The 12545-nt window shown below is 35.3% G+C and overlaps 2 protein-coding genes across 2 annotated transcripts; one reads left to right on the top strand and one right to left on the bottom strand.

The window, feature by feature from the left end:
- Positions 1-3619: 3619 nt before the first annotated feature.
- LOC123768168 (meiosis-specific nuclear structural protein 1) lies at positions 3620-9084 on the top strand. Its single transcript, XM_045758568.2, has 10 exons — positions 3620-3778; positions 4157-4280; positions 4371-4481; positions 4819-4937; positions 5132-5248; positions 5899-6025; positions 6237-6382; positions 7320-7377; positions 7625-7809; positions 8103-9084. The coding sequence occupies exons 1-10, from the start codon at positions 3744-3746 to the stop codon at positions 8209-8211; spliced, it is 1131 nt and encodes a 376-aa protein (XP_045614524.2). The 5' UTR covers positions 3620-3743; the 3' UTR covers positions 8212-9084.
- On the bottom strand, positions 8457-12294 carry LOC123768169 (uncharacterized). The gene is made up of 4 exons (XM_045758569.2): positions 12053-12294; positions 11298-11445; positions 10853-10911; positions 8457-10474 (listed from the first exon to the last, which is right to left on the bottom strand). The coding sequence occupies exons 1-4, from the start codon at positions 12056-12058 to the stop codon at positions 10256-10258; spliced, it is 432 nt and encodes a 143-aa protein (XP_045614525.1). The 5' UTR covers positions 12059-12294; the 3' UTR covers positions 8457-10255.
- Positions 12295-12545: the final 251 nt, after the last annotated feature.

Genomic DNA, 12545 nt, shown 5'->3' with positions numbered 1-12545 from the left:
CTGGCGTTCACAACTGATCTCGCCTGCAATTACTAGATTTAGTCAATCATAATGATAATAATGTGCATATATTTAGGGGAATAAAGTTTTGGGCCCACTCAGAAATAATCGAAACATTATAATAATTAATTTTTGTTGTATTAAAAATATAAATAAAACCCATGGTTACTCTAAATATGAACATTAGAAAACCTTCAATACCACAGGGAAACTTCGCATCTACTGCAGATACATCGATAATATATACGTATGCGTGAAAAAACTCATATAATTGTCGCTATTAAAGGATCTACTTATCCGAGTTAACTTTACCCATGAACTATAGGCATCGATGGCACACTTCCTTTCCTCCATGTCTACGTGAGAACCTAAGACAACTCTTTCACCACAGAAGGTTATACTAAACCCAGCAACACTGGAATGTGTATGAATGGTCAGAGATAAGAATAGTGTAATAAACGCAATTATACTCAGAGCCCTTACTCATTGTGCTGACTGGTATAAAATCTACCAGGAACTGGAGAAAAGCCTTAAAGTATTAGGGACACAAATTGAGAAGTCAGCACCACTGTTTAATAAATATTTACATAGACAACTATTTACTCCTAAAAATATATTATTTTTGCAATGTTAAATGGGATTCTTGTACAGTGATTTGTGTATTTGTACTCACTTAATTTGTGAGTTCCTTGACGGACTCGAAGTAGAGGGGGAAGAAATAGCCTAAGCTACTCTATCCCTTTGAGATGTATTTTTTCTTGTCTCAATAAACATACTTGAACTTAAACTTGAGAAGTCAACACCCATATCAGAAGATATTTAGAAAAATTGTATAACTCCCTTTCCATAAAACTCTATTACAAAATCCACTATGAGCTCTTTTTAATGGCAAAATTTAGCCATTTTGTGTAACAACTATTATACTCTCATACTTTTAATAATCATAGTAATCGAAATATTCATATTTTTTATATATAAGAGATAAAACAGAAAGTCATAAGCTAGATCTGTGTGTCGCTCCTGAAGACGTCAGTAAGGAGACGGTCTCTTAGCAAATACCTTCCTGTGATTGGCTGTTGCTGGGAATGGCAACACTCTTTCTATAAATTATATACAAACTAAGAAATACGTCTTTTTGCACAACAATATCTTTATTTCAAACACAACCTCTTCGCTTTGTACATGCCAGAAATTTCCATGTAACTGAATAATCGAGTCCAATAAGAGAACGGAGCATTGTATCAACGATATTATTTGCGTAAGGCAACCCTCACTGAAGACGTCACAAGCTAGGTAGCCAGTCCATGTTTCTGTAACACTCGTTACATCCTGCAATATTTAATTATCACTTTATTAATGCTTTTAAATACTTAACCTTTCAATTTTTAGGTAGATTAAAGTTGAAACAGAATGTCATAAGCAAGGATGGTGTGCTGAATAAAGATGATTTATTAAGTGGATGGAGCCTTTAGCTGATCCCTTCCTGTGATTGGCTGTTGTGTGAATGTCAACAAAGAATACCTACCAATAATATGCCATTTATTATGCACCCCATACCATCTGTGGGCGGAGCTAGGAACCTCCTACCCGAGCACAACAACCCACCTTATGGGTTGCTGTTTGGCTATTTATAGTGCGTTGGAAAAAACAGAGATGGCGTTAGTTGTATTTTGTGGGGTAATTTGTTATAAGTGTAATTTGATGTCAACAGATGGCGTAAGCTGTATTTTATGGCCACTGTTGACCAGCCAATTGATAGTGTTCTCTTCTGCCGACAGATGGCATCAGCTGTATCATTATTACTTCCAAATTCCCTTTAAACACTGATCTACAAATCCCGTAGCTTATGATAAGCTTTTATACTATTCTGGTATTAGGTAACAATTAATTTTCTTTTATCTACTGTTGAGAATATCATTATATAACGTCTGGTTAGGATGTATTGTTCTTTGTTGAGATGGCCGTAATATTATTAAAACAACAAATGATACATAAAATAACAGCATTTCTCACTCAACATACTTGAATATATTGAAATTTGGTAGTAAATTCCAATCTAGGAATCTCCTATGACGAAACTGTACTTTGTTCGCTTTAGCCGGGTATAGTGTATATAATAGTTAATAATAAATCATTGTATAGGGGGACAGGCAGCCAGTGTATATATACAAGTTAGGTTTATACCGGTCCCACAAAGGTGGAACTATGGAGTAAGACTGGGTGCTGCCGGGGCTGAACTTTATCACCCTTACAAACACAATTTGTTGTTAAATCTTCACAAGGAAGAACAACTGTAAATGTTGGAATAGTTTATTACAACATACAAGCTAAAGAAACCAGTTCAGAAACTGAGGAAATAAAGCTGCCAAAAAGAAACATTACAAAGTCCACTCATGCAGAGTGGAAGACATTCTGACCAGAACAGGAATTTTACACTGATCTTAATGCTGATATGTTGATGTGATTATCATAATATAAAGATGTTAAGGCAGGTTGGTTTAGTTCATTTATTATGCAACCCATACCCATCTTGTGGGTTGTAGTGGAAAGGGTTACAGAGGCACATAATGGGCTCAGGGACTGAGCCCAACAATTTATTTAGCTAATTAAGCAAGTTACAGTCTTGATGAGCTAGTTACAAAACTCAATAGACATTGTCACATTAGGAAAGCATCTTTATTCATTAAATTGTATAAGGACAAATTAAAAGAACCTAACTTAATTTGAGTTGATCATGTGGCCCCCAAAAATGAGGTGATTTGATAAAATATCTATGCCCAAGATTACCATCATAGTGTCGTCGGGATGATGGGGAAATAGCCTCGGCTACCATCATCTTTTGTACGGTCGTGATGGTTGAGTGGTTAAGGTCTCCTGTACACCAGTTGCATAGTGCTCCTGGCAATATGGGTTCGAGTTACTTAAGGGGTGAACAAATGGGGTGTGAGTTTTCAATTGCATATATGCCTGGGGACCATTCAGGCTTGTTCGCATATATATATACTGTATATATATATATATATATATATATATATATATATATATATATATATATATATATATATATATATATATATATATATATATATATATGTCAATACTTACTTAATCATTGCTTTATCGTACAACATTGTATATTGTATGTACTAGCCCTATTTATAAATCCATCATTCTTTGTAAAATTTCTTGTATGTACCTTACCTAAATAAACATTTCTTTATTTATTTATTTGTTTATTTATTTATCCTTGCTAGTATTGCGTAGGGATATATAAATGTATCAATCACAATAAATAATACCAGTTGCATACTTTTTTATATTTCTTTTAAACTACACTACTTAAAAGAAGTACAGCATTTGAGAATCTCTCCCACGAGTTAGGTCCCTTTAATTCTGTCGGTGATTTGTTTTCTAAGCGACGTAAACAAAACCTAATTTGCAAAATTTTAAGTCAATCGTTCAGTATTATATATTTGTAAAATGTATAAACAATTGCAGTTTGCGTTTGTTAAATTTACTAAAACTTTTAATTTATTAAGTATAATTTATCAAGTTTTTAATGTTAATTACTAAATTCAAATAAAATTATAATAGAAGTTATTTTAGTAACTTTATTATATAATCCATACTTAAGGACTCCGCGCGTCAACACAAAATTCCGATAAAAATAAGCTGTCTTTGTTAGAAGAGATAAAGAAGAGACTGAGAAAGAGTTTATATTACTTTTAAAGCAGTTTATAAGTATGGAAGTAAACCACTGGAATGCAGGTGTATTAAGGTAACATATTTATTCTATAATCCAGCCGTGTAAAGTCGCGGCTCTCCCATTGCTTTCAGTGCAGAGTAATGTGAAGTATTCTCATAGTACCTCCAACCAAATATAATGAACTAATATAAACTTAATTTTTCTATCCCAGTCTGATCTAAATACTGGATATATACAAGTAACCTATTTACTGCTAGGTGAACAGAGTTGCTAGGTGAAAGGAAACATGCCCAATCTTTTCTGTCCTGCCGCAGATCGAATAATTTGAATACCGTTGGAAACTTAAAATTGCGATATTTTATTGATGCTTAACCTTCATTTTGTAAGTTATTAAATATAATTGAATAAAACTCTTATAGTGATATGTAACTTACATAGTCATATTTCCAGGCGGCAGATCATGTCCTCAAGCCCAGAGTTACGGGCACTGGAATCCAAACTTCACGCTTGTGCTCTCTCACGTGACAACAATGCAGCTATCACTCAAAAGAAGGCAGAGCAGAAACTAATGAATGTAAGATCCGCTTTTCTTTTATAATGCACATTAATTTAACTTCATTTGCCAGATTTACCTTCCACTGATATAATTCCTATACTTTTCCAGGTTAAAGACAAGCAATACACAAAACTACTTGAGAAGCTGGACTCTGAAGAAAAGTTGTCTATTGCCATCACCTGTGCTGAAAAGCATGCAAAGAGACTAGAGACACAAAGAGCAAGTTATTCACTGTATACTTGATTTGTTTCATCATTTAATGGCAAAGATAGCCATTGCCAGATAGCCTAGCCAAAGATAGCCTATGCCAGTGTCTTAGCAATGGCATAGGGTGATCTTACTTTAGGAGCAGCTGACTGATTCTGCTTAAAGCTTAATTCTTGTTTTAAATGTTAAAAATAGTAATAATTTGTGTATGATCATACTATAATTTGAATTCTTGTGTTTGTTTTGAACATGTTATTCACCATTTATTTTTTATAGGGTATTAGTTAATAATGAAACTGCATTGTGAGTGGCATAGGTAGACAATGGTTCTAGCTTTTATGTTTCTTAGGTTCTGAAGGATCAAATAGCTGAGAAGGCTGCAAACAAAGCTAAAGCTGAAGCTGAGAAAACCCTGGAAATGTTGTCTGAGGTGGATGAGGACAAGTTGATGAGGAAAGACATGGAAGAGTATGTGTTATGTGTGGATATTTTTATGACCCACATTTATTATACATTTTTAGTATTGTGTGAATTGTAACAATGAATTATTGATAATTTTTAACAACTGTTGAATTGAGAATGACTTGTAATGATTTCATTTATTGACTTTTTCTAGTACAGTAATAGTTTACCAAATTTATGAATTATGTAATTATTTTAAGGCAATTAAAAAAGAAGCAAGAATCTCAGAAACTCAATCATCAGATGCTACTGAAGCAGAGTCAGCTTAAACAGCTTCATCAAGAGGAACAAAAACTGCAAGACAGACATTTAGCAAGGTATGGTATAGACAATATATATGATAACATTATCTCCTCCTCCACTCTACACAATATTCTATTGCCAAAATGTTTCTTGCAGTTTAGATATACAATGACATGCTAGTCTCAATTAAAGAATATAAAAATTAAATGAATTTTAGTTTCTGCTTGAGAAATAGATCCTACTCTTATCATTTTAATTGCCATTTTTTCATAAATCTGTCTTAGTTAAACCTTATCTTTCCTTGGATTTGAAAGATTTCTGTTTATCAAGAAAATCTATTTATGCATGATCAAGACAGTAACTAAAGATGAAACTGATATAGAAAATAAAACATGTGGAAGAGAATATATACCACAGGTTAACTACTTGTAATATATTGTACAGTATTCTCTTTTTATCTGGTCAGATTACTGACCCAACCCAGGATGCAACCCTACAACAAGCTGACTAACTCCTGAGTACCTCCTTACTGCTATGTGAATAGGTGCAATAGGTGAAAGGAAATGTGCTAAATCATTTCTGTCCCATCCGGGATTCGAACCCGAAATTCTGGATTGTGTGTTGTGAATGAACCCGACTGTACTAATGGGACTTAGTACAGCTTAGAGCTTAGTAATAAGTAAAAAATAGTTACAATTCATTCAGTTAATATTTGATATTCTAGATCAGCAGAGGAGTATAATTTGATAGTGGATCTACAGAAGGAGTACAAGAGACAAGAGGAAGAATTGCAGAGATTACAGCAGAATCACAGAGAGCTGGAATTGGTAAAGAAGCTCGAGGCAGAACAGGTGTGTAAAAATCATAACAGTACTAGTGACCGTAACTGAAAAATGTCGTACATCTATAACGGTAAAGATGTAATTAACTAATTGCACGCAAACACTTGCACAACAGAAAACATTTTTGATGTGAAAGTATTGACCCAGTAGAAAATTTAATTAGAACAAAAATACTACAGTACTTTATATATGAGCTTTCATTTATAAATTTATCCATTAGCATGTGCGAGATGTTTGTTGTGATATGCGTCTGGAGCTAGAAGTATTGGAGAAGCAGGCCAAGGAGAGGAAATGTGCAGAAGAAAAACAGCAAAGGGAAGAAGCAGCAAAGATTAATCTGAAAGAGGGATGGGACAGTCAACTACGGTAAGGTTAAATAAGAATGTTATATTTATATATTTTTTCAATAGCACTTTGATTCCCACATCATATAAGCAAAATGAAATGAAGCATAAAAGATGACATAGCATATTACTAAACACTGCATTAAGTATATTTTGTGGTGGTGATTCTATGAGATTCTCTCATAGGTTTACATGAACATATACATTAGATGAGTATAATTATAAACAAAACTGCTAGATAACAGAGTAGTGTAACTTCCATAAAGCTGTGATTGAGTTCAGATAACATTACATTATATTGTCGAGTCTCTCGAATCTGACTTCCTCGGGGACAAACAATTGTTGAATTTTTGGTACTGATGAATTTTGAAATATATATTTCTTGAGGAGTATGGAAGAGGACTGGAGTATTGCTCAAAGAATCCCCCCTTCCTTTTCCAAGTTTAGATTTGTTTACCTGATATGGTTTTCATACTTACAAATATACACATACATATACATTTATGTTATTTATTTCCCTGTACTGTATTTGCTTTCAAAGTGTGGAGTGTAGATTTGGGTACTGTAGTGGGTAAGGAATACTAAAACAATAGTGTTAAAGACTAGTAACATGACCATCATGAATTAAAATTTTGTAAACATTGCTAAAGTGAGCCTCATAAATCATACTAATTTGTTTTATGTTGCCTAAGTTTAGAATGCAAGATTTGAGAGATGGGACAGTATTTTTGCTTAGTAGAGTAGATCCTTTTAAAAGAATAGAACAAGTTATGATCACCCTCAGTATTATGTACTTTCTACTAAATTATAACATTTTCTTTTTCAATAATATAGGTATATAATTGTTTAATTAAGAGGGGCAGTTTAATTTTGTTTAGGAAATAAGGCTTATTTCTCAGTAGTTGTAAATGCCGGAATATGATTATATTCAAAGACTTTAAGATACTTGTTAATTTCAGGTACAAGCAAGAACAAACTGCTAAGGAGAAAGAGAAAGAAGCAGAGTATAGGAAGCTGGTAAATGATGCGCTACTCTCTCTCTTACTAATATCCATTATGTTTTGTCTCTTCAGTCAGTATATATATATACAGTATTATAAAAGAAAGAAATTGGTTATTTTTCATGAGTAATCTTATTTCTAGTTTTTGCTTTCAGAATCCAAAAATAGTTATTGGTCATTGAATTCCTTCTAAGTTTTGTCTTTGACAAATACTAAAGAAGATTTAGGAATTATTTGTAATTTTTGTCAATTGGCTTTACTAGCTCCTCGAGGTGCTGGCTGAGGAGGCACATCTTGACCAGCTGGTAACAGAAGCACGAAAGCGGCGGCAGCTGGACCACAAGTTCCTTGTGGATCGACTGCTGGAAGAAAGACGAGCCATGAGGGCCACAATCATGAGGCAGCACCAGGAAGAGGAGGAGTATGCATTCCATTATGAACAGCTCAGGTATGTAAATTTTCAGTATATTCTGTGATGACTAAACCACACATCAGCAGATGAAGAAAGGACAACATTTTGGTTCGTCCTGGACCATTATCAAGTTGTGTGTTGGACTTGATATGACTTGATAATAGTCCAGGGCATACCGAAATATCATCTTTCTTCATCTTCTGATGTGGGGGTTTGGTCATCATATCTTTGGCTACATTATTGTGACTTATCTTTTTCAATATATCATATTTGGATAGACTCATAATTTCTCTGAACAACCCCATGTATTGCTCATTCTTTATTAACAGGAAGAGTATCTTAGAGGAAGAAGAGAAGCAGCTGCTACTGAGACATGCTCCTCAATTGATTGCACATTTCACACCGCAGCTGCTCATGCGACTTAGGCAACTGATGTGACGATGACAAGATGGAACTTGCATTGTGGAAAATTGTCAAGAAAAAAAAGTCTGTTAATGTTGTTATCGTGGAATCAGAGAAACGGTATATACTGTAAAGTGCACTTAAATACAATAAAGTTAGTACTGTAATACTAATACAGCACAGTATTTTTGTTCTTGATGGTGTTTCAGAAGATTGGCGAGTGCAATCACAAAGTCTTTTCAAGCAATTTTTTCATTTCTAGAAGGGGGATGTATCAAAAGTTTTATTATATGATGTATGCTTTATATCTTTATGAATGGTTTAGTACATTAGAAGAGTATGAGGATGGAATAATTACAAATATAATTCAACTGGTATGTCCAAAATTAAAATACTGTATAGTAAAGTGGACTTTCGCTCAAAAGTAACTTTGTCTACTGGAATCTAGTGCAACGGAAAGATTCTGTTCTGGTAATATGATCAGTTGTAATGGTAAAATAATGAAAGTTCTGGTGGAGAAACAAAATATTTAACAATATATTTTTTCAAAGTGATTCCGAGATCAAAATTTGCATTTGTGTTATGCCAGTTGCTTTATTAAAAACATAATTATGACTGACATAAAAAAGTGAAAAATAAGAAGCTTCAACTTGTTGAGAGGGGCCCAGTACAAATCTCTGTTCAAGCAGGCATACACTGTATAGTTCAGTGCTGCAAGCACTAATTATGTATACAATATTTGATGATTTGTTAGTCAATTTATGCTGTGAGTTAATGGAATTGTAATTTTGTAATTGTGCAAATGGGTATCAATGAATTAATTTCAGAGACAAATTTTGTACTAGAATGAACAAGGCTTAAAATTTATAGGTTTTATTTTAAAATAAATTTAAAATAAATTAGATTAAAGTCTTTTTCTAAGATATTCCACATTGATGGTCATTAAGGCAAGTTATTTGTTGATACCATGATACCATTGGACAGTATCATGCTAGTCAGGTGAGGGTGATATTATGCAAAGAGATCTCTTGAAATGTCTTTAATGGGTAAAGTGTAAGGTGATAGGGAGGTACTCCAGCCTGGAGCAACCTCAGAAGGCTCATCCATAAACACTGTCTTTAAAGCTCTGCTTGGCATCAGTGAACTGCCAAGTAGCACTCTTGCTAACCACCAGCTGGCTAACTTGGATGTTGCCTCCGAATGATGCCAGATGGTAGCATCCACACCAACATCATGTTGGAATCACAGGATTCCTGTGTAGTTGCTTCATCGATTACAATGGCAAGAAACCCAGTGCTGGTGAAGAAGCTGTCACTTAGAGGTTAATGAGAGTGCTACTTGGCAGTCCTTGTGATGCCAAGTAGGGTTTAGCAGATTCTTTTGTGCGAGTGAACTTTCTGAAGTTCTGGAGTGAACTTTCCTTCAGTGTTGACCAGACCACACACTAGAAGGTGAAGGGACGACGACGTTTCGGTCCGTCCTGGACCATTGTCAAGTCAATCGGTCTGGTCAACATACTTTAGCCACGTTATTGTGACTCATCTTTCCTTCAGTGCTTCCCTAGCACTAGTATGACTCAAAAGGGATGGAAGAGGGAGGGGGGGGTGAAAATTGATGTGCCATTGGAGAAGGTCGCCTTACCCTGACTGGTATGATCCTTCCCAAAGGGACCAAAGAGGATCTAGCCTGAGGGAGCATCTGAGTATACTGCTCTGAAAGGATCTGTTCATATTTACTAAAAGCTCAATCTGTTTTTAAATTTATAGTGTACATATGTTTAGTAAATAAAAGAAAGTTACAGTTTTAAAAGTACCACGAGAAATAACAGTAAGTTTTGTATAAGACCAGGGAAAAGATAAGCCTGTATGGAAGCACTTTCAAAATGAAATGTTCTACAAACATATTTTGAACAGGCAAAGTTGTCTGAGACACTTTACAAATTTGTGTAAACTAAAACAGGAACAACAAGTACAATTCATATTGTTGTTTAAAAATGAATTTTTGGTTAAATGCACATGGTAGAATTAGAAACTGATATTTCTCTTTGTATACTGTTACATCACCCATTGAATTGAGCCTCTTATGGCTTGGCAGTCTTATTAAAAGCACTGGTATTGATCCGAGCATGCTGGGACACGTCGGGGAATTTTTGTTCTTGTGCCTTTGGTGGCACAGGCACTTTAGGAACGCTAGGAAGCTCCACAGGAAGTTGATGAATGGGCTTACAAGTGTGGAGCTCAAGACAGGTGTCCCAGCAACATTTCTGTTTTTGTGGGCAGGCACCATCGTGGGGACATACCTGTACAAATGATCGAAAGGGTTGATATTGGAAAAAATGACAAAATGTATATTATAGTAAAATTTTAATTTGGTAGAAATGAGGTTAGAATACTGAAAAATATTTTTTTAAATACAGTTCAGATCAGGACTAAATATAGTAGACATGATAAAATTCAAAGAAACTATTCCAAAATACAGAACTTTAGGTAAAACGTTAAGATGAATGGTGTGACCATAATAAAAATTTGTCATACTAATCAACATCTGTGAAACTGAAGACAACTGACTTTAAATGTCAAATTAATGCAATATAAAGCATTTGATAAAATGCCTAATACTGTATAGTAATACAGGAATTTCCTTGACAAAGAACTATCTAGATCCTATGATTACTTACCTCAGGAATTTGGCTCCTGGGACATTCCTTGCGGGCTGGAGGACAGCTACCTGGACGCACTGGTGGAAAAATTACGTTAACTTCAAAATAGGAAATCTTAACAATATATTGTGCTACTGAACATCTTCACAGTCTCCTCGGCTTGGTGCCTTCTTTTGATAATTGCTAACTTAACAAAATACAGTAAATATTATTTATAATTGTTTTTTATTTACAAGAGGTTTTTTAGTTTTAATCATTTCAGTTGTATGTACAGTACTTTAGAAATATTAAGAGTCCCTTCTTATCTACTTTAATGCTTTGTAGTAATAGTAATACAGTATAAGACAAATTGTCTAGAGAGAGTTCAATTAATGCAAATCAGCACACTATGAAGCTCAAGCAATATATATTTATATATACAGTACAGCAAATCACAGTAAGTAAAACAACCTAACATACTAACATTGAGGTTCAGGGTAAACGCGATCTGCCAGACTACAGCAGTAGACTGCGTTCAGTGGGGGCGGGGTCTTGCACCAGTACTGGCAGGAGCCACTTGTCATTACCACCACAGTTGCTGCCAACACCAACACTTGCATCACCTCTTGTTGCTGTCATCCAAGAAATGCTTGCCATTATTTTGTGTAGAAACATTGGGGATTTTAAGAGTTTCAAACAGTCAATGAGATTAATAAAGTACTTTCCTTCTATGTTTTCAAGACCGGGCTTACAAGAAAATGCACGTTTTTTATAAGGCCATGATAAATTGTAAATATTTATTGTCCATACAAAGGATACACTCAGTACGGTGTAAATATATTCACCTGTATACTGTTAACTTAGGACATACTGTACGTAGAAATGATTAACAGGATTGGTATTGTAAATATAAAACCCAGTATTGAATATAATGCAGTGCCTCTTTCCGGTAGAGCCCCGGTGGCTCCCTGTAGCTATCTTGCCGAGATTGTTCTAATCTACATGTCTACATCCATTTCGATGTATATATACTGTTCACTGAAAGTCTACTTTAGTCATGGACTATGCTCAGGGCTAGAGTATACTTGCTATAGTCTGTAAGTTATCATAATGTTCTTAATAACCCTCCAGAGGTTGACAGGCTATAAGTCCACCTCTGGTACAATTTACACCACGTGTGCCACAGCGACGGGCTACAGCAAGAACTACAGAAATACACTAAAATTATGGTGTACTCACCATCATGCTGAGACAGTTGCAAGTAGGTAGAGTGAGAGAAAATGAGCTTCACGTGCAAGATTAGTGAGGGAGAGAGACAGCTTCACGTGCAGGATGAGGGAGGGAGAGAGCTTCACGTGCAGGATGAGTGGTGGAGAGAGAGAGAGTCAGCTTCACGTGGATGGAGGGATACACAGACACTGTTCTGGGCGAGGCGAGGACTGAGCCTCGACCCTCGACCCGTCTCATCCCGGGGTTGCTGGAAGGGACGGGAATTTGGAACAGGTTCTTGTACTTAGTGGTGTGTGTGTGTCTCATCACCAACACCATGTAATGTGCACGTGGCTCATTACTGATGTTATTGCTGTAATTAGCGAGGTGTATCTCTCATCGACGACTCGATTGTTCTGAAAGATATAATCGCTTTGGATAAGGCTGGGACGAGGACCATAAGAGGCCGGGACGAGGACCACAAGAGGCCGGGATGAGGACCATTAGAGGCCGGGATGAGGAC

The sequence above is a fragment of the Procambarus clarkii genome, chromosome 59 (assembly GCF_040958095.1).
Source record: "Procambarus clarkii isolate CNS0578487 chromosome 59, FALCON_Pclarkii_2.0, whole genome shotgun sequence".
Lineage (NCBI taxonomy): Eukaryota > Metazoa > Arthropoda > Malacostraca > Decapoda > Cambaridae > Procambarus > Procambarus clarkii.
Note: the sequence above shows the minus strand (reverse complement) of the source record. Positions and strands in the feature narration are given on the sequence as shown.

Coding starts and splice junctions, on each gene's coding strand:
- LOC123768169 (XM_045758569.2), bottom strand. Junction 10,912..11,297: donor CGTTTACCCTGAACCTCAAT/GTTAGTATGTTA, acceptor TTTTTCCACCAG/TGCGTCCAGGTAGCTGTCCT. Junction 10,475..10,852: donor CCAGGAGCCAAATTCCTGAG/GTAAGTAATCAT, acceptor TCATTTGTACAG/GTATGTCCCCACGATGGTGC.
- LOC123768168 (XM_045758568.2), top strand. CDS start 3,744: ATGGAAGTAAACCACTGGAATGCAGGTGTATTAAG. Junction 4,938..5,131: donor ATGAGGAAAGACATGGAAGA/GTATGTGTTATG, acceptor AATTATTTTAAG/GCAATTAAAAAAGAAGCAAG. Junction 7,810..8,102: donor TTCCATTATGAACAGCTCAG/GTATGTAAATTT, acceptor CTTTATTAACAG/GAAGAGTATCTTAGAGGAAG.